This window comes from Ictidomys tridecemlineatus, chromosome 3, assembly GCF_052094955.1.
Source record: "Ictidomys tridecemlineatus isolate mIctTri1 chromosome 3, mIctTri1.hap1, whole genome shotgun sequence".
Taxonomy (NCBI): Eukaryota; Metazoa; Chordata; class Mammalia; order Rodentia; family Sciuridae; genus Ictidomys; species Ictidomys tridecemlineatus.
The window spans coordinates 139,981,678-140,006,564 of NC_135479.1; the positions used below are offsets into that span (position 1 = coordinate 139,981,678).

At 40.7% G+C, this 24,887-nt stretch overlaps 1 protein-coding gene and 1 long non-coding RNA gene across 2 annotated transcripts in view; one reads left to right on the forward strand and one right to left on the reverse strand.

Moving 5' to 3' along the window:
* Positions 1-14,818, forward strand: part of LOC144376388 (uncharacterized) — a 39,526-nt gene extending 24,708 nt beyond the window's left edge. The window contains exon 3 of the long non-coding RNA XR_013436826.1: positions 10,061-14,818. This is a non-coding gene — a long non-coding RNA (uncharacterized LOC144376388). The remainder of the gene's footprint in view (positions 1-10,060) is intronic.
* The window catches only part of LOC144376375 (uncharacterized), a 36,540-nt gene continuing 21,126 nt past the window's right edge, over positions 9,474-24,887 (reverse strand). The window contains exons 11-15 of the mRNA XM_078043914.1: positions 24,554-24,701; positions 22,755-22,786; positions 22,175-22,279; positions 18,803-18,907; positions 9,474-9,635 (exon numbers count right to left, since the gene is read on the reverse strand). Coding sequence (XP_077900040.1) covers positions 18,821-18,907; positions 22,175-22,279; positions 22,755-22,786; positions 24,554-24,701 — 372 coding nt within the window. The 3' untranslated portion in view covers positions 9,474-9,635; positions 18,803-18,820. The remainder of the gene's footprint in view (positions 9,636-18,802; positions 18,908-22,174; positions 22,280-22,754; positions 22,787-24,553; positions 24,702-24,887) is intronic.

Consider the following 24,887-nt stretch of genomic DNA (forward strand, 5'->3'; position numbering starts at 1 on the left):
AGAAGTAGTTTGGCAGTTGGGGACAGCTCATTCTGGGAACAAGATTAGCAGACAGTCCACAGTTAGGGATAGCACATTCTGAGAACAAGATTAGCAAACAGTTCTTAAAATTTCAACAGTGTTTTGTTAAGCATGTAGAGAAACGGAGTGACAAGTACCTATTTTATTAACCTTTCACTCCTTGTATGTCCTCCCACCATGATGCCATTCACCATGTTGTGAACACCCTCACCAGAGATCACTTGCAGGAGCTGCCAAATCTTGGATTCTGAGTTAAATAAACCTTACCTCCTTATAAATTATCTGTTCTCGGGTATTTTGTTAGAGCAACAGAAAGCAGGCTAATACAGAGGCCATAAAATATGTGAAGATGGCATGGGGAGAAGTTTGGTGATGGTTATCCCCCTTTCAGGCCCAGTGCTAATTGGAGTCAACAGTGCTCATTGCTCATCCTAGCTCCACTTCTTCCTTTTTGTTGTAACAGAGCTCCAGTTTGGGGAAGGAGGTAGAAATCTACCAACTAAATATCTTCCCAGTTTCCCTCACTTCCATGGTGGGCTTTATGACATAATTCTCTTTCAAAAATAAAATGAGCTGGGGATGTGACTCAATGGTTAAACAATCCTAGGTTCAATCCCTGATGACAATGATAATAACAATAATAATAATAATTTGTACATATTTATGGCATACAACATATTTTGAAACATGTATACATTGAAGAATGTCTGAGTCAAGCTTTTTAACATATACATTACTTCATATTCTTTTTTTTTTTTAAGAGGAGAGAGAGAGAGAGAGAGAGAGAGAGAGAGAGAGAATTTTAACATTTATTTATTTTTTTTAGTTCTGGGCGGACACAACATCTTTGTTTGTATGTGGTGCTGAGGATCGAACCCGGGCCGCACGCATGCCAGGCGAGCGCGCTACCGCTTGAGCCACATCCCCAGCCCCTTCATATTCTTATTTGTGGTGGGAACCCTTAAAATCTACTCTTTGAGTCATTTTTAGTGTAGATAACATTATCAACTGTAGTCATTCTGTTGTATGTTATTATTAACTGTAGTCATTATATTGCACAATAGATCCCTTAAACTCATTCCTCTCATCTAAGTGTAGTTTGTTCTCCTGGGACCAGCATCTTCCCCCTCCACCGCCCAGCCACTCCTGGGCCCCTGGCAGTCACCATTCTGCTCTCTGTTTCTATGAGTTCAACTTTTTATAGATTCCACATGTAGGTGAGATCATGTGATAGGTGCCCTGTGCCCGCTTATTTCCCCCAGTAAAATGTCCTTTGGCCTCATTCATTTGTCATAAATGATAGGATTTCCTTATTTTTTTAAAGACTAGAGAGTATCCCCTTATATTTCTAAACCACATTTTCTGTATCCATTCATCCACTGATTGGCTGGACAATAGGGTAGTTTTTTGTTGTTGTTGTTTTGTTTTTTTGGTGCTGGGGATTGAACCCAGGGCCTTGTCCATGCAAGGCAAGCACTCTACCAACTGAGCTCTATTTTTAATTCTTTTTTTTTAAAGAGAGAGAGAGAGAGAGAGAGAGAGAGAGAGAGAGAGAGAGAGAGAGAGAGACAGAGAGAGAAGGAGTAAGAGAGAATTTTAAAATATTTATTTATTTATTTAGTTTTCGGCAAGCACAACATCTTTTTTTGTATGTGGTGCTGAGGATCGAACCCAGGCCGCATGCATGCCAGGTGAGTGCGCTACCGCTTGAGCCACATCTAAGCCCCTCTATTTTTAATTTTTTAAAGAAACTTCCCATACTTATTTCCATAATGACTGTACTAATTTACATTCCCCCAAACATAGTACAAGAATTCTAGTTTGTCCACATCCAGACCAGTACTTAATATCTTTTGTCTTTTTTCTTTTTCTTTTATTTATACTGGGGGTTGAATCCAGGGGTACTTTAGCCCTGATAGCCATCCAGAGACCTTTTTACTTTTTATTTTGAGATCAGGTCTCACTAAGTTGCTGAGGTTTACCTTGAATTTATAATCCTCCCTCCTCAGCCTCCTGAGTTACTGGGATGAAGGCATGTGCCACTGGTTCTTTTGTCTTTTGGATAATAGCCATTCTAATAGGTGTGGGAGGGTATCTCATTATGATTTTAATTTGCATTTCTCTAAGGATTAGTAATGTTGAATATTTTTTTCAGATTTCTCTTGGTCAGTTGTGTTTCTACTGAGAATGAAGTAATGTTTGGGTCACAGTCTACCTCCAAATTTTATGTCAATTTCTGTTGTAGCACAAGAAGAAGGAATGACATGCATTGGGTCATGGAAAAAGGTCAGGAGTGGTAGTAGAATCATAACTACCAGGTCTATTGAGCTTTGGAGCAGACCATGCTAGCCTTAGGGTTTCTTTTTTTGTTTGGTATTTTTAATTAGGTATATATCACAGCACCATGCATTTTAATTCATTGTACACAACTGCAGCACAAATTTACATTTCTATGGTTGTATCTAATGTAGCGTCACACCATATGTGCATTCATAACATGTACCTAGGGTAATGATGTCTATCTCATTCCACCATCTTTCCTACCCCCATGCCCCCTCCTTACCTCTGCCTCCCCTTTGCCCCATCAAAGTTTCTCCATTTTTCCTTATCAGAGAGAACATTCAGCCTTTGGATTTTTGGGATTGGCTTACTTCATTTAGCATGATATTCTCTAACTCCATTCATTTTCTTGCACATGTCATAATTTTATTCTATTTTAATGCTGAGTAATCTTCCATTAGGTATATATACCACAGTTTCTCTATCCATTCATCTATTGATGGGCATCCAGGCTGTTTCCACAGTTTAGCTATTGTGAATTGAGCTGCTATAAATATTGATGTGGCTGTGTCCTTGTAATATGCTGATTTTAAGTCCTTTGGGTATAGACCTAGGAGAGGGATAGCTGGGTCAAATGGTGGTTCTATTCCAAGTTTTCTAAGGAATCTCCATACTGCTTTCTAGATTAGGTTGCACCAATTTGCAGTCCCACCAGCAGTGTATGAGTGTACCTTTTCCCCCACATCCTCATCAACGTTTATTGTGGTCTGTATTCAGCCCACAGGGCACTTTCTGGTACAGACACTGTTCTATGTGGTTTACATGAATTAACCCACAATTCCCTGTTTTACAGATAGGGAAGTTGACTGACCAGGGGCTAAGTAGCTACCCAAGGTCTCCCTGCTGCTTAGTTCTAGAGCTGTGATTTGGACTTATGAGGTCTGGCTCCAGAGTCCTTGCCACCAACCACCAAGCAAGGGACTCCAGGAGGAGTTGCAGTCAGGGGGCAGAGTAGAAAGAGAGTGAAGGTGGAGCATGGGATCACTGCCTGAGATCGTGCTGCCAAGAATGGAAAGGAGCCCTGACTGGGGAACCCCAGAGGGCAGACCACACTTAGGTCCCTTGAGAATAGTGATCCTGGACATGGAGGGCCTCATTCTGATCAGAGGAGGAAGGGCCTATGGTCTGACCTGGGGCTGGAAGAACCACAGGATGGAGGAAAAAAAACGGCTGCCAGGCAAACTCAATGATGGAGTGAAGCTGGAGAGAGGAGAAGACAGGCAGACCACAGGGCTGAGGAATAAGGGCCAAGCACAAGAGTCACAGGTGGGAGGGAACCACATATGGCAGTGGTGGGGTGCTGACTAAAAGGATGGGAGGTGATGAGCAGACAGGCTCCTCTGTCTTTTCAGTTGCCTCAGGGTCTGCAGCTTCACCTCCCCCACTGATGCTGCCCACCAGTCTTCCTGAAAGAGCCTTTAATCAAGCAAATGCCATACTAAAGGAATCTCACGGCAGAGATGCCCACTCCTATCATTCCTAGTCAACACTAAGAAGAAAAAGAAATAAAAACACACATGTTGGAAAGAAGGAAATAAAACTGTTCCTCACAGAGGACATCATTTTCCAAGTAGAATAAATAACAACACTCTGTGGCAGAGCACCTCGATTCGATCTCCAGAACTGGAGAAACAACACCACTAAGAACTTCTGTTCTTCGGAAGATGCTATGAAGAAAATTGAATGAAAAGCCACAGATTGCAAGAAAATATTGGAAAACATAGATCTCAACCCAGTGTACACAACTCTTATAACTTAGTAAGGAAAGAAAACAAAATTTTTTAAAAGAGAAGTAGATTGGAGACAACACTTTGCCAAAGACCTACCAATGGGCAAGAAGACATAAAAATAAGCTCACCATCATTGCTCATTAGGAAAACATAACCTGGAGCTTAAATGAGATGCCACTACTCATTTATTAGAAAGGCTTCCATAAAAAGAGAAAACAAAACAAGAACAAATGACAGTATGAAATGTTGGTGAGGATGTGGAACAATTGGAATTTTTTCATACTTTGCTGGTAGAAATTAGGAATGGTACAGTGATTTTGAAAGAAAAATTTGGCAATTTTCTACAGAGTTCCACCTACAGTTACCTTATGACTCAGCAATGCCACCCCTAAGAATTGACCCAACCGAAATAAAAACTTAGGTTCTCATGCCTGTACACAAGTGTTTGTAGCAGCTTTCTTTATAGCTGTGAAAAACTAGCTAGGCACAGTGGCCCGTGCCTAAGTTCTAGCCACTTGGGAGGCTAAGACTGGAGGATTGCAAGTTCAAAGCCAGCCTCAGCAAATTAGCAAGGTTCTAAGCAATTCAATGGGGCCCTGAGTCAAAAGAAAAAAAAAAAACCTTTAAGAAAAATAAAGGGGGCAGATAAATCAGAGATGCAGCTCAGTGGTTGAGCACCCCTGGGTTCAATCCCTGGTACAAACAAAACAAAACTAAAACACTGTGGAAAAACTAGATACAATGAAAAATCCTTCAATTGGTGAATGTATAAATACTCTGTAGGAATGCTATTCCCAGTGTGGGCCCTTGGGACTGTGTGGCTAGCCATGGCTTTGTCCAAGGATAATGACATCACTGTGGTGGCCACAAGGAAGGCGATGGACATCACCAGCAGGGCACCCAGGTACAGGCAAAGGGACACAAGTAGCAGCAGGAACAGCCAGATGTTCAGATACCCCAAGCTGTTGCTCACCTGCCCACAGTGGTGGTCCAACTCCTAGGGGAGAGGAGGCAGACCTCGAGGGTCTATCTGACCTGACTTCCATCACCCCCAAATGCTCAGGTCTTCCCCAACTCAGCCCTCTAGGCTGCCTGCACTTGGCCCTCCACACAGGTTCTCATCTCAAGGACAACCTGGCGTTTCCATGGTTAGGGCACAGTTAGCCCCATAGCACATCAGGTCATCTGTTCTGAGGGAAGTTTTTAGAGACAAGACCTGCCTGGTGTCACTTGGAGCAGGACATAAAAACTCTGGGCCTCTGTTTTCTCAGATACTGGGTGAGGATGAAAAAAACACCCTTGCCCAACCAGCCGCCTGCACTTGTGAACCCGAGCAGGGTGGGCACATAAGACAAACACACTCAGAACCAGAAAACCCTCCAACTGGGACACCCAGACCAAGACATGCAATGATCCCCAGGACCGGGCAGCAGTCAGCAAAAAGGGCTGGGAATCTAATATCAGCAAGCCAGGGGAGGACACAGTCACTGCCTTTCCTCCCCCTGACTCCACCAGGCTCAGCACAGAGGGGATGCCCTTTGCATGTCAGCACCTGTGCAAGCAAGGCCAGCCTCCCAGGACAGGTGCAGAACTGGAGGCATAACAGATGGAAGTGAGCAAGAGTGGCTGGGAGCCACTTTTAGCAGACTGGGAAGATGGTCTCATACCCACCTGTGGCCCACTTAAGCTGTGAGTTTCCTGGTCCTGACCAGGTGTCCAGGGATGGGTTGGTGAGTGGACAGGGAGGTGGAACACTCATGTCCACAAAGATGTTACAATAGGGACAGTAGATGGTCTTGGGTGGGCAGTGGGAGGAGCAATGTGGGCACCAGGGCATTTGAAACGTCCTTCCATACATCCAGGCCACATATGCTGCCCTCAGGGTTCTGTTTGATGGAACCTGGCATGGGAAAAGTTTTGGGCAGTGACAAGATCCCCTTCTATCACTCTGCTGCTCAGGGCAGCCCCATAGCTGGAATGCAGGCATTATCTTCTTCTAGGATTATCTTCTATGTTGAAATATATATATTGTTAGAGAGGGACTTACCTTTGCTAGTGAAATTTATTTCTACATACTGTGCCCGGTCTTACAATGAAACCATGATATTAGTAGCAGGAAGAATTCTGGTAGCTCTTGTGCTATTTAGCTCCAACATAAGTGTAAAGAGTTTTGAGAACATTTGACTTTTAATTGATATTCTTCCCAGGGTAAACATAAACCCTTTCTAGTCAGTGCCATAGAGATGTTGTCAAGAGTAAAATTGTACAATTTGCTGTTGTCTGGGATGGACTGTTGAAATACATATATTTACATTGCTATAAAGAAGCTCAAATGAAATAATGAAATTGAGGGAAGAATTCACAACCCTGGGTACTGGCCTCCAAATACTTCACCACTTTGAAGATGGAACAAAATATTCTTAGTAACATTCTGACTTTTCCAGGTGAAACTGGCCTATACAAACAAAATTTGAATGTGTGATCTTACTTAAAATGTTTGTCCTGTCTCAGAGACCTGACAAAAAAATCCAACCAATTCAATCAAATGCATAATCCATCTCTTGGATTGCTTTACGAATAAGAGAGGACAGATTTTTTTTTAATAGAACAAGAATTTTATGCAAAATCTGAACTCTACTGTTCTTCATTGAGTGGGAGGAAAGGAGTGGAGGGAGTTTAGAAGGCTCTTTGAAGGAGAAGCCAAGTTATTAGAGCAAGCTCCAGGTTCTTTGAGACTCGTCTTCCTGTCTTTCACTGGGCACAGTCAGTACTTCCACAGCCTGTCCACCTGGAAGGAAGGCAAAGCATGGAGAGATGGCAGGGGGGGGGGGAGACAGGCAACTGAGCATTTGAACATATGTGCTTGCTCTGAGTGCATGGGTGTATGATTGGCAGATGGGGAATAGACTGATAACATTTGACTTTAAAATGACTTTGAGCCCTGCTACACTAAAACTTGCTTTACCAGCTTGGAAGACAAATATGCCCGCATTTGTTTGTAAAGTTCTAACTAATCACTGTGCCACCCCACAGGCAAGTTCACGGGAAATGTTGTTTCCTTCAGGACTTCCCACTGGGTTTGCCCAAGAATTCTCTCCAGCTCTCTTTGCCTTTAGGAGCTTGGTGCTGGCAAAAGAGGGGAAGGAAGAAACCCACAGGGTCCTGCCTGAGGAGACCCCCTGCTTCCCCTCAGTCTTTCACACCAACCAGTGCAGGGAGCCCACACTTGGGGAAGACTGGGGTCCTTTTGTTTTCTGACTGCATATCTGCTTCTCCTGGCCTCTCCATGGGAGCTTGTAGGGAGGTGGAAGGAGCGACTTGGTGTGCTTTCCTGCCAGCTGACCCCACACTTGGTCATCTCAGCCCACCAGAGAACTTCCAACACGTGAATTTTCAAAAGGAAGTAATCAGGATTGCTTTTGATCTCCCTGACTTCTGCAAATTTGCCAGCCCTGTCCCTCAGGTAGGGCAGTGGGGTGCAGGAGGGACAAACACCTGGCTAAGAAAATCTCCATGTGGTAAACAATCGTAAGTGTAACTCCTCTCCTGGGCTCTGGAGAATTCTGTCTGTGGTAGAAATCTTCCACAAGACATAGTGGACCTGTGATGTTTCACTGTTTTACTTCCCAGAGATTTTTGAGGCTTGAGGCAAGGGCTAGTAAGAGGCAAAGCAATTTACCTTGTCCTCAGAGCACTGCCCCAAGTAGAAGAGCCATCTGGTAGAAGCAAAGTTAGTTTTAGAGTCTGTGTGCTTAGGTATGTGCAACTAACTCAGACTATGTAGAACTTTGTCTCTGAACACTGCTTTTTTGTTCACTAAATGCTATTTTAAAATGTTCAATCCTATAGGAAAGTTTCAAGAACAGTAAAATGATGTACACCATAATCTGTATACTTTTCTATATGTATATGATGTCAAGCAAAAATGGAGATTAGCATGACACCCATATGAATTCAGCTAAATTCATCAATTTTAATATTTTGCTATGTATAGGAAAATTCTCTTGTACCACCATACTAATATCACTTTGAGGAAAGTTGATATTGATATGAAACTACTATCAAGGTATATAGTCCATATTCAAATTTTCCTAAATCCATTATAGCTGGGTTTTTTAAATATACAGGATATGATCAAGGATCACATGTTACATTTTGTTGTCATTTTTCTTTAGAATCTTGTAATCTATAATGGTTTTCTGACATTTGTTTTTTATACAGCACTGACATTGTGGAAGTGTCCTGAACAGTTGTTTTGCAGAATTTGAATGTTGCTGATTGCCTCCTCATGATCTGTTTTAGGCAAAACATTTTCTACAAGAATTGGACAGATGATACTTATTTCATGGAGTAGGGGGTGGGAAACTTAACATCTGTTGTCCAGTACAGGTAATGTTGATCTTTGATCATTCAGTTAGCATGATGCTGTTTGATTGAGAAGTTAAAATGTTGTCATTCAGGTTTCTCCTGACTTACTGCATATGCAAAAATAAATGTTGGTGAGGATGTGAGGGAAAAGACACACTCATAGATTGCTGGTGGGACTGCAAATTGATGTAATCATCATGGAAAGCACTATGGAGATTCCTCAGAAAACTTGGAATGAAACCACCATTTGACCCAGCTATCCCACTTCTCAATCTATTTCCAATAGACTTAAAATCAGCATACTACAGTGATGCAGCCACATCAATGCTATAAAGTAGCTCAACTCACAAGAGTTTTACTATGGAACCAACCTACGTGTACTTCAACAGACGAACAGATAAAGAAAATGTGGTCAATATGCACAATGGAATATTACTCAGTTTTAAAGAAGAACAAAGTGATGACATATGCCAGTAAATGAGTGGAAGTTAAGAATATCAGAGTAAGAAAAACAGGCCAATTCCAAAAACCACAGTTTAAATGTTTTCTCTGATATTTTGACACTAATTCACAATAAGGAGTGTGGCTATGGAAGAATAAAGTTGCTTTGGATTAGGCAGTGGGGAGGGAAAAGAGGGGAGCCAGGTCTGGGGTAGGAAGAAGAGTAGACATTACTGCCCTAAGTGCATGTGTGACCACATGACTGATGTGATTCTATATCACGTACAACCAGAAACATGAGAAGCTATACTCCATTTGTGTATGATGTGTGAAAGTGCCTTCTACTGCCATGTATAACTAATTAGAACAAATAAAAGAAAAGAAAACAGAATGGTGGCAGCCAGGGGTAGAGGAGGAGGAATGGGAGTTCTTACTTACATGGTGACAGAGTTTCTGTTTGGAGGGACAAAAGTGTGCTGGAAACAGAAGTTTGTACAATATTGTGAGTGTAATTAATGCCTCTGAGTTGTCTACTTAACAGGGCTAAAATGGCGAATTTAATGGTACCAGTCCTTTAAAACAAAGAACACTTTAATTATTAAAATTTTTAACATTTTCCTTTCCAGAATATTAAAAGAGTAGGTTGCCATTCATAGCTCTTCTGGAGAACCTCCTTGGCTGCCAAGATGTGAGGAGTTAACTTGTGAGCCCTTTCGCCATGTTCGGGACTGGGTGCTGCCAAAGAGAGGAAACAAAAAGTGCATAATTTAGAAGCAAAACGTTTTATGTTCTTTCAACTAAGGCCTGAAGACTACTTATGAATACAATTGACTTAAACAACAAGTATTTTAATACCTGCCACAAACCTCTCTTAGTTACAACCATAACTTTTATAAGCTGTTTGGAAAACAGTTGTTTTTATTGTTTAAGTTTCTTGTAGTGAAATTATTTCTAATTAATGGATTCTTTAGTATAAATTTTAGGTATAAAAAGTGAGCAAACAATAGAGATCCTCGCTGAGTTGCTTGTGACATGAAATGTTCCCATGTTGGCTCCTCATTTTCTTATTGATATCTTGCATTACAGTACAGTATACTTACAATGATACCTATTGTGGATACAAATCTATATATTAATACACTTTTGTTGTTTTTTTGGAGGTGCTGGGGCTTGAACCATGGAGCTCGTGCATGCCAAGCAACCACTCTACCTCAAATGAACAAATACGGATGTATTTCTATTAATCCAAAGCTGAGAATAGCCAACTGTGTGACCCCGGAGATCCAGGCTGACTGATTCTCGCAGCCTGCCCCGCGGCTACAGAAAGTGTGGCGCTGCAGAGAAGTGATTAATTAGCAAGCAGGGAGATAAGTGGCTGCAACTCCGTGGAATCCCGACAGCCAAGCCCGCACTGACCCCCTGGCTGAGTACAGGATTTCAGACGGGGAAGGAAGCGGTACAATCCTATCCCCCACAGGGTACACTCCACCAAGGCAATCAGCAGCTACCATCTTAGAGAACTGAAGTATCCACCACCACTCTCCAACAGATTGCAACAATAAAACAGGTGTGTGTCACTCAGCTCATCCCCCAGACTTCGGGGAATTCGCATAAAATCTCTCCTAGGCTTTCCAGGGGAGGGAGTATCAGAGTGAGCCTGCATAAAGACTAGGGGAAAACGAGAGACACCTGACCTTCAACTCCCCCTCCCATTAGCAGCCAAAATGAAACCTGTCTAGCCAGCGCTGGGGGAGCGGCAAGCAGAAAAAATCAAAACGATACAGTGCCAGGGATCCCAATAGCCAACTGTGTGACCCCGGAGATCTGGGCTGACTGATTCGCACGGCCTGCCCCGTGGCTACAGAAGGCATGGAGCTGCAGAGAAGCGATTAATTAGCAAGCAGGGAGAAAAGTGGCTGCGATTAGGTGGAATCCCGCCTGCCAAGCCCGCACTGACCCCCGGGCTGAGTACAGGATTTCAGAGGGGGAAGGAATCGGTACAGTTCTATCCCCCACAACAGAAACAAAACAATAGAGTGCCGGGGTTCCCAATAGCCACCCTCCACACCCAACAAACGGCAGGCCCAGAGTACAGTTTGAACTGACGAGAACCATCACTCAGGGGAAATCTGGTCTAGCAGGAGAAACCAAGACTAGCAGGAGAAACCAAGGGACTAGAGGCAAGGCCCTCGCGACTGAGCGGCTGGAAACCATAGGCCCGCTGGCGACCACTGCCCGCGTAACTGGGCGGTTGGAGAACGCCCGCCCGCTGGCGACCGATCACCCGCCCGGGGACTGTGATACTGGGCGGCTGGAGACCGCCTGCCTGCCGTGACTGGGAGCTGAAACCAAACAGACAGTCCAGTCACACACCCCCATTAGGACACCCCGGCAAGGAGCCTGGGGCCCGTCATAGCAGAGTAGTGTCGGCAGTGGAGCTCGGACGTCGGAATTCCTTCCCAGCGGAATCCACATTAGCAGGCATAGTTTAACAACACAAAGGAGAGACATCAGAGTAATACAGAACCAAAACAAATCTATAAAGAGAGCAGAAACACGACAATCAAATAGAGCTGGAAAGTAACGTGGACAACATGAGAAAACACGGGAAAAAAGGACTACAAACAATGCAAGACAACTTAATTCTACCGGAGGACATAGAAACATCAGAAGCAGGGATAGGGAAAGAACTCGGCATACCTAACTTGAATGGAAAGGAATATTACAGAAGACATGAGACAGCAAGTCCAAGCAATAAAAGTATATTTTGAAAATGAATTAAACAAACAAATTCAAATGGCAAAGAACGAGCTCTACCAGGAGATAGAGATCTTAAAAAACAAATCAAACAATAATCCTAGAATTGCAGGAAACTATAAACCAAATTAAAAACTCAAATGAGAATATTACAAATAGACTTGATCAAGTAGAAGTCAGAACATCAGATAATGAAGACAAGGTTTATCAACTTGAAAAAAATATAGTCAACACAGAAAAGATGCTTAAATCCCACGAGCAATCTATTCAAGAGATATGGGATGTCATAAAAAAAACAAATTTGAGAGTCATCGGGATAGAAGAAGGCTCAGAGATTCAAACCAAAGGAATGGACAGCATATTAAATGAAATAATTCTAGAAAACTTCCCAGAGATGAAAGATGGAATGGATTGCCAAATCCTGGAAGCCTACAGGACCCCAAACATTCAAAACCATAATAGACCAACTCCAAGACATATAATTATGAAGATAGCCAACATACAGAACAAGGAGAGAATATTAAAGGCTACGAGAGAAAAGAGGCAGATTACATTCAGGGGTAAACCAATTAGGTTAAAGACTGATTTCTCATCACAGAATTTGAAAGCGAGAAGATCCTGGAACAATGTATTTCAAACGCTGAAAAATAATGGATTCCAACCACGAATACTGTATCCAGCAATATTGAGCTTCAGATTTGACAATGAAATTAAAATCTTTCATGATAAACAAAAGCTAAAAGAATTCGCAGCCAGAAAACCAGCACTGCAAAGCATTTTGAGCAAAATACTACAAGAAGAGGAATTGAAAAATAGTGCCCAAAACTAACAGCAGGAGGTATCGCAGTAAAGGGGGAGGAAAATAACCAAAAAGTAAAACTAGCCAAACTAAAATAAATCAATAAAGAAGCATGACTGGAAGTACAAATCATATCTCAATTGTAACCTTAAATGTTAATGGCCTAAACTCACCAATCAAGAGACATAGGCTAGTAACGTGGATCAAAAAAACAAATCCAACAATATGCTGCCTTCAGGAGACTCATATGATAGGAAAAGACATACACAGGCTGAAGGTTAAAGGTTGGGAAAAATCATACCACTCACATGGCCCTCGGAAGCAAGCAGGAGTGGCCATACTCATATTGAATAAAATCAACTTCAAACCTAAATTAATCAAGAAGGATAAAGGAGGACACTATATACTGTTAAAAGGAACCATCCACCAACAAGACATAACAATTATCAATTTGTATGCACCAAACAATGGAGCTGCAACGTTCATAAAACAAACTCTCCTCAAGTTCAAGAGTCAAATAGACCACAACACAATAATTATGGGTGACTTCAACACACCTCTCTCGCCATTAGACAGATCCTCTAGACAAAAACTGATTAAAGAAACTATAGAACTCAACAGCACAATCAATATCCTAGACTTAACCGACATATTTAGAATATATCAACCATCATCAAGTGGATACACGTTCTTCTCGGCACCACATGGATCCTCCTCAAAGATAGACCATATATTATGCCATAAGGCAACTCGTAGTAAATATAAAGGCGTGGAGGTAATACCATGCACCATATCTGATCATAATGGAATGAAATTGAAAATCAATGATAAAAGAAGGAAGGAAAAAACCTACATCACATGGAAAATGAACAATATGTTATTGAATGATCAATGGGTTACAGAAGACATAAAGGAGGAGATGAAAAAATTCTTAGAGTCAAATGATAACACAGACACAACATACCGGAATCTATGGGACACAATGAAAGCAGTTTTAAGACGGAAATTCATTTCTTGGAGTTCTTTCCTCAAAAAAAGAAAAAACCAACAAATAAATGAACTCACACTACACCTCAAAAACCTAGAAAAGGAAGAGCAAAACAACAGCAAATGTAGTAGAAGACAAGAAATAATTAAAATTAAAGCAGAAATCAACGAAATTGAAACAAAAAAACCATTGAAAAAATTGATAAAACTAAAAGTTGGTTCTTTGAAAAAATAAATAAGATAGACAAGCCCTTAGCCATGCTAACGAAAAGAAAAAGAGAGAGAAGTCAAATTACTAACATACGGGATGAAAAAGGCAATATCACAACAGACACTACAGAAATACATTAGATAATTAGAAAGTATTTTGAAACCCTATATTCCAATAAAATAGAAGATAGTGAAGATATCGATAAATTTCTTAAGGCAAATGATTTGCCTAGATTGAGACAGGAAGACACACACAATTTAAACAGACCAATAACAAAGGAAGAAGTAGAAGAAGCCATCAAAAGACTACCAACCAAGAAAAGCCCTGGACTGGATGGGTATACAGCGGAGTTCTACAAAACCTTCAAAGGAGAATTAATACCAATACTTCTCAAGCTATTTCAAGAAATAGAAAAAGAAGGAGCTCTTTCAAATTCATTCTATGAGGCCAACATCACTCTGATCCCAAAACCAGACAAAGACACTTCAAAGAAAGAAAACTACAGACCAATATCTCTAATGAACTTAAATGCAAAAATTCTCAATAAAATCCTGGCGAATCGAATACAAAAACATATCAGAAAACTTGTGCACCATGATCAAGTAGGATTCATCCCTGGGATGCAAGGCTGGTTCAATATACGGAAATCAATAAATGCTATTCACCACATCAATAGACTTAAAGACAAGAACCATATGATCATCTCCATAGATGCAGAAAAAGCATTCGACAAAGTACAGCATCCCTTTATGTTCAAAACACTAGAAAAACTAGGGATAACAGGAACTTACCTCAACATTGTAAAAGCTATATATGCTAAACCTCAGGCTAGCATCATCCTAAACGGAGAAAAATTGAAGGCATTCCCTCTAAAATCTGGAACAAGACAGGGATGCCCTCTATCACCACTTCTATTCAATTTAGTTCTTGAAGTACTAGCCAGAGCAATTAGACAGACAAAAGAAATTAAAGGCATAAAAATAGAAAAAGAAGAAATTAAATTATCACTATTTGCAGATGACATGATAATATACTTAACAGACCCAAAAGGGTCTACAAAGAAGCTGCTAGAGTCAATAAATGAATTCAGCAAAGTGGCAGGTTATAAAATCAACACGCATAAATCAAAGGCATTCCTGTATATCAGCAACAAAACCTCTAAAATGGAAATAAGGAAAACCACTCCATTCACAATATCCTCAAAGAAAATAAGATACTTGGGAATCAACCTAACAAAAGAGGTGGAAGATTTATACAATGAAAACTACAGAACCCTAAAGAGAGAGATAGAAGAAGATCTCAGAAGATGGAAAAATGTACCCTGTTCATAGATAGGCAGGACTAACATCATCAAAATGGCGATATTACCCAAAGTTCTCTACTGTTTAATGCGACGCAAATCAAAATCCCAACGACATTTTTTGTAGAAATAGATAAAGCAATCTTGAAATTCATATGGAAAAACAAAAGACCCAGAATAGCAAAAGCAATTCTAAGCAGGAAGTGTGAGTCTGGAGGTATAGCGATACCAGAGTTCAAACTGTACTACAAAGCAATAGTAACAAAAACAGCATGGTACAGGTACCAAAACAGGCAGGTGGACCAATGGTACAGAATAGAGGACACAGAGACTAATCAACAAAGTTACAACTATCTTATATTTGATAAAGGGGCTAAAAACATGCAATGGAGGAAAGATAGCATCTTCAACAAATGGTGCTGGGAAAATTGGAAATCCATATGCAACAAAATGAAATTGAATCCCTTTCTCTCGCCAGCCACAAAACTTAACTCAAAATGGATCAAGGAGCTAGATATCAAACCAGAGACACTGCGTCTGATAGTAGAAAAAGTTGGCTATGATCTACATATTGTGGGGTCGGGCCCCAAATTCCTTAATAGGACGCCCATAGCCTAAGAGTTAATAACAAGAATAAACAAATGGGACCTACTTAAACTAAAAAGTTTTTTCTCAGCAAGAGAAACAATAAAAGAGGTAAATAGACAGCCTAAATCCTGGAAACAAATTTTTACCCCTCACACCTCAGATAGAGCCCTAATATCCAGAATGTACAAAGAACTCAAAAAATTAAACAATAAGATAAAAAATAACCCAATCAACAAATGGGCCAAAAACCTGAACAGACACTTCTCAGAGGAGGACATACAATCAATCAACAACTACATGAAAAAATGCTCACCATCTCTAGCAATCAGAGAAATGCAAATCAAAACCACCCTAAGATACCATCTCATTCCAGTAAGATTGGCAGCCATTATGAAGTCAAACAACAATAAGTGTTGGCGAGGATGTGGGGAAAAGGGTACACTTGTACACTGCTGGTGGGATTGCAAAATGGTGAGGCCAATTTGGAAAGCAGTATGGAGATTCCTGGGAAAGCTGGGAATGGATCCACCATGTGACCCAGCTATCGCCCTTCTCAGACTATTCCCTGAGGACCTTAAAAGAGCGCACTATAGGGATACGGCCACATCAATGATTATAGTGGCACAATTCACAATAGCTAGACTGTGGAACCAACCTAGATGCCCTTCAATAGATGAATGGATAAAAAAAATGTGGCATCTAGACACAATGGAGTTTTATGCAGCACGAAGAAATGACAAAATCATAGAATTTGCAAGGAAATGGATGACATTAGAGCAGATTATGCTAAGTGAAGCTAGCCAAGCCCTAAAAAACAAATGCCAAATGTCTTCTTTGATATAAAGAGAGCAACTAAGAATAGAACAGGAAGGAAGAGCATGAGGAAAAGACTAATAGTAAACAAAGACGAATGGGTGGAGAGAAAGGGAGAATGGAAAGCATATGGAAATGGTAGGAGACCTTCAATGATACACAAAATTATAAGAGGTTATGAGGGACAAGGGGGAGGGAAAAAAGGGAGAGAATTGAACAGCAGCAGAGGAGGAAGAGAGGGAAGATGGGAGGGGAGGGGAGGAGAGGGGGGACAGTAGGGGATAGGAAAGGTAGCAGAATACAACAGTCACTAATATGCCATTATGTAAAAATGTGAGTATGTAACAGATGTGATTCTGCAATCTGTATTTGGGGTAAAAATGGGAGTTCAAAACGCAATTGAGTCAAATGTACAAAAGATGATATATCATGAGCTCTGTAATGTTTTGAACAATCAATAAAAAAAAATCCAAAGCTGACACTTTAGACATTAGAGTTCACTCTTTGTATTGGATTATATAATTCTATGGGATTTGAAAAATGAATATTGTCCTGTGTATCTACCATTATAATATCATACTGAATAAATTCACTGTCCTAAAAACCTACTACTCATCCTCTTCACACCTCTCATTCCCTGCAATCAATGATTTTATAAAACTCCTCAAACTTGAGATGTCCTAAACATTCATGCTAGACACTGCCCTAGCATGGATGAACACTTCTAGCCCACACTCTACACTTGCAATTGGAGAGCATCTAGCCCCTTTAGATGGAAGGGCACCACTAAGCACTATGCTCTAAAAGATCTTTCAGAGAATAATATGCCCACGCCATAGCCATGTAGTCAATTAAACAAGTTATTTTCCTGTCATAAATAAATAGATAACACAAAATTCTTTCATGCCTTTTGGTGTTATGATATCTCAGTTTTTATCCATGAATCCTATTTCTATTGTATGGATGTAGCACGTACATTAGATTTCTTTTGTTTATATTGTGGTGCTGGGAATGGAACCCAGGGTCTCAGCAGGCTAGGCATGTGCTGTACCACTGAGCTCCACACAGTCCTCACATTCACTTTTTGAAACTCATCTTGTTATAGATTTAGCAAATATGAATAAAGATGCTATAAAAATTTTGCACAGGTTTTTGTGTGGACACATCTCAATGCATGGGGGCAAATACCTGGAAACACATTGCTGGCATAGGTGGTAAGGTCATGTTTTATTTTGTGGGAAACTGAAAAAACCCTAATCTGGAGTGGAGCCTCTCACTAGCAATGCAGGAGCATTCCTGTTGCTCCATCTCTCATTTTTCACATTTTTATTCTTTCTTTCCTTAGTGATTAGGTAAGACTCCATCTTATTATTGAATGTTTGCATCTTTCAATGATCACACTCGACCATCCCATGACACACCATGTCACACAGGACAAGATTCTTAGGGTGGTTGTTCTTGGCCTGGATGCTCTCATTGTCATTTTATGTATGCATATCTCCTGCCTCCACTGTTATTATTTTTAGTTAAATGGTTTTATCTTTGAAAGATACTTTTATAAGGGACAGACATTTATTTATTCAGGCATCTAGAATTATATTTGACTTTACTATATTTGAGGAAGCTGTTATTTAGCTTTTGGAGGATAAATTTCTGGGTTGATTTTTTATATCAGAACCTCATTACACATCATGAAAACCCTTGGAACTGTCTCACAACTCACTGATGCTATTGCATTTAAAGTTGTTTTCATTTCTATCTTTATATTTCACTGTGATAGTTTCCACTACAATAATCTATCATTAATCCAGTCTCAAAACATTTTACACAAATATAATGCCTACCCTCCCTTTCACTTCAAAGAGCCAGGTGTAAGGAATATAGAAAACACAGCCTTCTGTCATGAGATAAGAATCCAATGGCGGTCCTCAGAGCCACCACATCACAGTGGAGCCCCCTTAGTACTTCTCTCCCTGGCTCCATCTGAGCCCATTACTGTTGAAATTCTCCTCAGCTGCGGAGGAATTTCACTCTCAACTGTCTTTAGAATGCCATCAAGGCTGTGAGAGAAATGTCAAATGAGAAATAAAGTACATAATCTGAGGAAGAGGAAAGATCTAAATTTTAGGTAGCAGAGTTACCCACATTATGAAACAGAGAAAAAACAGTAATGGATGATCTCTCTGGAAAAGGGGACAAAACATGGAAAGAAAAAAACAGTGGGTTAAGTATTCTAACTTTTAAAGAAGCCATTGATTTTTATTTTTCAAAAAAGTGGTTTTTGATGAGGACTCTTTAGGCAAAAACTTTAATCTTAAATTAATCTTCTCATAGTAAAACATTTTAAACTTGAAGGCTTTTGGAAATTATCTCTGAAAGTCAAATGCAAACAGCTGTTTTTCAAACACACATGCACAGATGTGCACACCAGGTCATTAGTCACTCACTGGTCTTGTATGGCCACGTCATGGGGCAGTGAAAGGCCGCACGTCTCCATCACCATCACCTTCCTCCATTACAATTGCTGATGTTTCCGGCCCCTTGGTGTTCAGCTGTGTTCAGAAGCAAAGGAAGACAAGCAAGATTAAAATGTGACCAGGTGTCCTTTTATTAAACAAACTTTAAGAAGTTATTTGTTCCATAGCTAATTTTTAAACGATTAAACCTCACTGGTTATCATACCACATATCAGTGAAAGATTAATGGCTTTTTTTTAGTAGACAAAACTGAGAAAAATGGCTCATTCTATGATAAAAAATAAAACTTGGTCTCACACACAAAGGTACATATCAAATAGTTTAAAGGTGATGTTTAATCTTTTCCAACCAGCAGAGCCTGGCATTAACAAGTGACAACCAGTGCTGGACCGCTCAGAACAGTGGCCAACCAGGGCACTGCCTGGGGTGTCCTAGCTGGACCAAGCCGAACTCTGCGGACTGAACGTGAAAGGAAAAGAAGTGAGCTAACATAAGAAAACAAAAATATCTTAACTAACTTCAAATAAATCAAAAAGCAACAAACTTCAAAACAAAACAATGTGTCTACCTTAAAATTAAGAATGTCTATTCGGTGAAGGATCCCTGGATTCACAAAGTGCCATTCTGAGTTATTTGCAATTATCCAGAAATCTATAAGGAACTCCTCAGAGTAAACACACACAACACACAAAAAGGAAGTCCTGTGGGAAAAGGAGCCATTCATTCCTAGAGCAGCCAGCGGGGCCGAGGGGCAAGCGACAAGATCCCCCAAATTACTGGTGATCCAATGGGAATACATTAAACGCTGTGCCCCTTGGGCCCACCAGGCTGGCGAAAACCAGACAATTGGGCAGTATCAAGTGCTGGGGAGGATGAGGAGGAAGGAAGCCTCCAGTGGAAGGCCAGAGAGATTAGCCTGTGTGACCCGTAACCCCATCCTGGGTGTGTATGCCAGGGAAGTTTCACACAAGCGCAGAAGGGACACCGAAAAGGATGTTGACCGTGGCCTGGAATGTGGTGCCAGGAGGTGGTGGCACCCCGGTGTCCGCTACGTAAGGCAACGTGTGAGTGAAATGCGTCCATGCCCCTATGGGGTACCACGTGACAGATCTAGAATGAGCAGAGGTTACAGCTCCACACATACTGAGTGAAACCTATTGCACCACAATCTCACACAACAGTAAAAGCATATTCACTCCTGAACACCGTATCCTATAAGGACACAGTGATATTCAAAGATATAGAATAAACAAACAGGGTGCCGATGGGACAGGATGGTGAGAAGAAAGGCAGAAACGCCACAAAACCAGAATCCTTGTACGGGACTGTGATCCCAAAGTCCAAAACCAAATGGCTGTGCTCAGTTCTGCCTCAAATGTGTACACCAGGAAGTGTGTACCAGAAAGGGGGCTCTAAAGGGTCCTGGGGAGAGGAGATGCCGTGGCTGAGACCCTAGTACCTTCGTTCTTGGAGAGTGTTCCAGGACTTAAGCTGCAGCCCAGACACCACTCTGGAGAACGTGCCCCCAGCAAACTGCATTCCCAGCCCCCAAATGAGGATAAGGCCGCTGTTGGTCCTTGATGAGATCTAAGGCCCTGTGTCCCAGGCCTGGAAGCCCATAACCCAACCCTCATTTACTTCAAGTCACTCTTTGAATAAGAGCAACAGTTCATAGAACAGACATTTGGAGGAAGAGACAGGAGATGAAGGTGAGAGATGAGGGGGGAGACATATTCTCCATGTCCTGGGGGCTGCACAATTCAGCAGGACCTGTCATGCAGCCACAGGCCCCCCAGGGCAGCCACGACCACTACACAACTAACCAAGCAGCTAGGCTGGAGACCAGGGTCAATAGGAGATAGAGTCAAAGTTCATTCCTTGATTTTGCCTCAGCTTAAAGATAGGTTCTAACTCAGCTTCTGCTAATCCTGAGAGGGCAAAAATGCTTTGTCCCCAAGTCCTGGAGGGCCCTCCAAACAGGGTTTCAGCCCCAGACCTCAATGAGGTCCCCGGATTCCATGCCCAGATCAGCTGGCAGCTCCTTGCCTGAAAGCTTTGTCCCATCAAAGAAGAAAAACAGCTTGTGTCCAGAGAGTCCCATGGCCTCCTCATAGTGTGACACGAGGGTCTTGAGAGGAGAATCCTGAGACAACAAGATCTCCAGCATCTGGTGTTTCTCTTTGCCATGCACCCTGAGACGGAGCTGCTGGGATGTCTCTGTGGCCTCTGAAGAACTTGCTAGCATCACACAGTCAATGATGTCAGCCACTCCAAGCTTCAGAGTCCAGGGGGTGGCCGTAGGGGACAGTTCTGTCTCTCCAAAGAGCAAAAGAATCCTGCTTGGGGACACCCTGAGACGGGTGGCCATGTGGTCCACCACACTCTGAAGGGGCTCCGACATTCTGATGGGCAATCTGATCAGGTCGGCCCAGCACCGAATTTTCAGTGGGAAGAACCGGGGATCTTTATATTTCACTGTGGTAGTTTCCACTACAATAATCTATCATTAATCCAGCCTCATAACGTTTTATACAAATATAATGCATACCCTCCCTTTCACTTCAAAGAGCCAGTTGTAAGGAATATAGAAAACACAGCCTTCTGTCATTAGATGGGAATCAATGTTGGTCCTCAGAGCCACCACATCACAGGCCAGCCCCCTTAGTACTTCTCTCCCTGGCTCCATCTGAGCTCATTACTGCTGAAATTCTCCCTCAGCTGGTGGGGAATTTCACTCTCATCTGTCTTTTTTTTTTTTTTTTTAAAGAGAGTGGGAGAGAATAGAGAGAGAATTTTTAATATTTATTTTTTAGTTCTCGGCGGACACAACATCTTTGTTGGTATGTGGTGCTGAGGATCTAACCCAGGTTGCACGCATGCCAGGCGAGCATGCTACCACTTGAGCCACATCCCCAGCCCATCAACTGTCTTTAGAATGTCATCAAGGCTTTGAGAGAAATGTCAAAAGGAGAAATAAAGTACATAATCTGGGGAAGAAGAAACACCTAAGTTCCAGGAAGAAGAGTTACCCACATTATGAAACAGAGAAAAAACACAGCAATAGATGATCTCTCTGGAAAAGGGGATAAAACATGGAAAGAAAAAACCCAGTGAGTTAAGTATTCTAACTTTTAAAGAAGCCATGGATTTTTGTTATTCAAAAAAGTGGTTTTTGATGAGTACTCTTTAGGTAAAAACTTTAATTTAATCTTAAATTAATCTTCTCATAGTAAAATATTTTAAACTTGAAGCTTTTTGAAATTATCTCTGAGTGTCAAATGCAAACAGCTGTTTTTCGAACACACATGCACAGATGTGCACACCACGCCATTAGTCACTCACTGGTCTTGTATGGCCAAGTTGTGGGGCAGTGGAAGGTTGTTCCTCTCCATCACCATCCTCTTCCTCCATTACAATTGCTAATTTTTCCGGCCACTTGGTGTTCAGCTGTGTTCAGGAGCAAAAGGAAGACAAGCCAGGAAAAGTCAAAGATTAAAATGTGACCAGGTCTCCTTATATTCAACAAACTTTAAAAAGTTATTTTTTCCATAGCTAATTTTTAAATGATTAAACCTCACTGGTTACAATATATTCAATTGAAAAATAAAGATGATTTTCTGAAATATGGAAAAGTAAATAAACATATGATAAATATTCTGGAGTGCTATTTAGAAACATTAAATATTTCTTTACCTCTTATTTTATTTTTTAAACATTTTTTAAAAGTTGTTGATGAACCCTTATTTTATTTATTTGTATGTGGTGCTGAGAATGGAACCCAGTGTCTCATGCATGCCAAGCAAGCACACTAACACTGAGCCACAACCCCAGCCCTACCTCTTATTTTAGAAATTAAAAAAAAAATTTTGTTTTCGTAACCTTAATTAGAACAAGAACTATAAGAAATACATCATCAACTTACTGCTGGTCTTCCAGAAGGGAAGCAATCCTTCTCTGAAAATGAAAGGGAAAGGAATGTTAACAATTTACCACAGAAAACTTTTCTATGACAAAAAGAAAAATAATATAAAAGAGGAGCAAGTGAAATGTGTTAAAACTGATTTCATTTTAAGTAGAATTACTTCTCTAGATATATGATAGTAATAGTAACTTAAAAATAAAATTTATATGAGACTCAGCTACTAACTCTTTAATCTTAATGAAACCTTAAAATACATTTTGAAAAACCTGAATTGATCATTCAAATGACTGGATTTCATGGTATGTAAATTATACTTCAATCAAGTTATTAAAATATAATGGAGAACTAGCCTGGTAATTCCATGCCTATAATCCAAAGGGCTCAAGAGGCAGAGACAGGAGAATATTGTGTTCAAAGCCAGCCTAAGCAATTTAGCTAGGTGCTTAGAAACTCAATGCGACCCTGCCTCTACATAACATACAAAATAGAGCTGGGGATGTGGTTCAGGGGTTGAGTGACCCTGGGTTCAATTCCTGGTACCCTGCCCCCACCAAAGTGTAATGAAAACCATACCCACCCAAGCTGTATTAAAATAAAACATTTCTTCTTTAAGATACTTTCTTAAGCAGTAAAGGTGATTTGACAAATATTCTTGAGTACCAAGGAGCAAGGTGATATAAAGCCACCAAACATGGCAACTGGGAAAAGAATTCTTTTTGACATGGTTTGTTTCTTTGTAAAATGCAACTTACTAGTTGACTTAGACGTTCTAGGTGAAAGTACGAGCTTTTCCTAAGGATACCAGGTAAGTTATTTATAGAAAAAGTCAAGATCAGTATTACTTGCAAAGAACTCTACTTCTTTTTTGAACATAGCCTTTCTCTCTGTGATGATGTAAACATATTAAATACAATTAATCCAACCACATATGATTTTTGCATACTTAGATTATTTTTAAAAACTATATATATGACTTAGAGACGGAAAACATATTAAATAAAAATTATATATCTTGGGGTTGTAATGGGCAAAATCGACCCAGAGAGAAATGGGAGAAACGATGTTGCATCTTTTAATGTACAGTGCAATGAAGAGAAAGCAGGAGAACCAGCTTGGGGAAGGAGAGTCTAACTAAATCTCCAAAGACATTCCAGGGATCGCTCAACCAACTGCACCACATGGACTCCATTCCACCGATGCTACTTTACACAAACTGTTTTTAAAAATTTAGTATACTTCAACTCTTACTCACTGAGATTCTAATTCTGAGGAATAAATCCTTTGAGGTAAGGTATTTATTTTTATGTATTTGCATGTAATTTTTGAATAGAAAATACTTTTTATTTCAAGGTCTATGCATTTATAAAGCAAAAATTCCTTCTAGGCCACTGACAATAAACATATCTCTAGCATAAACATGTCTAGAAATCCACAATTTTTCCTTCTCAACTAAAAATCATTTAAACCCGTGAGGAGGAAAAAAAATACCCAAGTAAATGTAACAACATGGAACAAGTGTGAATCCCACTAGCATGTTGAATTATAATGTATAAGAAATATGGGGGAAAATGTAACAGATCCAATTCCATTCCTAACAAAATTATGAGATCAATGAAATCCTCAATCTCCAGATGATGTTCAAGAGCCATCCGGACAGTTGACAAAAAGCAGTATCTATGTAGGAGAAAGTAGGAACAATACAGTTTATCCTTTTATTTTTCCAGAAATGATCTTTTTATCTATCAGTGCTTCACAAGTTTCCGTGGGATTCAGTCTTTTACCACTGTCTGAGGTCTCACCAGTAGGAGGAAAGCTGAGATTTTTCTTCTTCAAGGTGCTGGCGTTATAACACTTGTTGACACCCCGCACAGCTAGAGAATGCTCCGTTGGCCTTCCTTTGAGGACCCTGAAGGTTTGTGGCAACTGAGCCCCCTGCTCTGCCATGCCCTAACAAAGAGAAATTCAGACATGAGTTGTGGTTTGAATTGCTCTAATACTATCCATTTTCAGACATAAACATCAACATACACAAAACAAACCCATACACATAATTTTAGATTTGACTAAATTCTAAATGGTCTCGTTTTCTAAAACTCTACTTTTCCATATTTATTTTGCAAATCAACAGGAAAG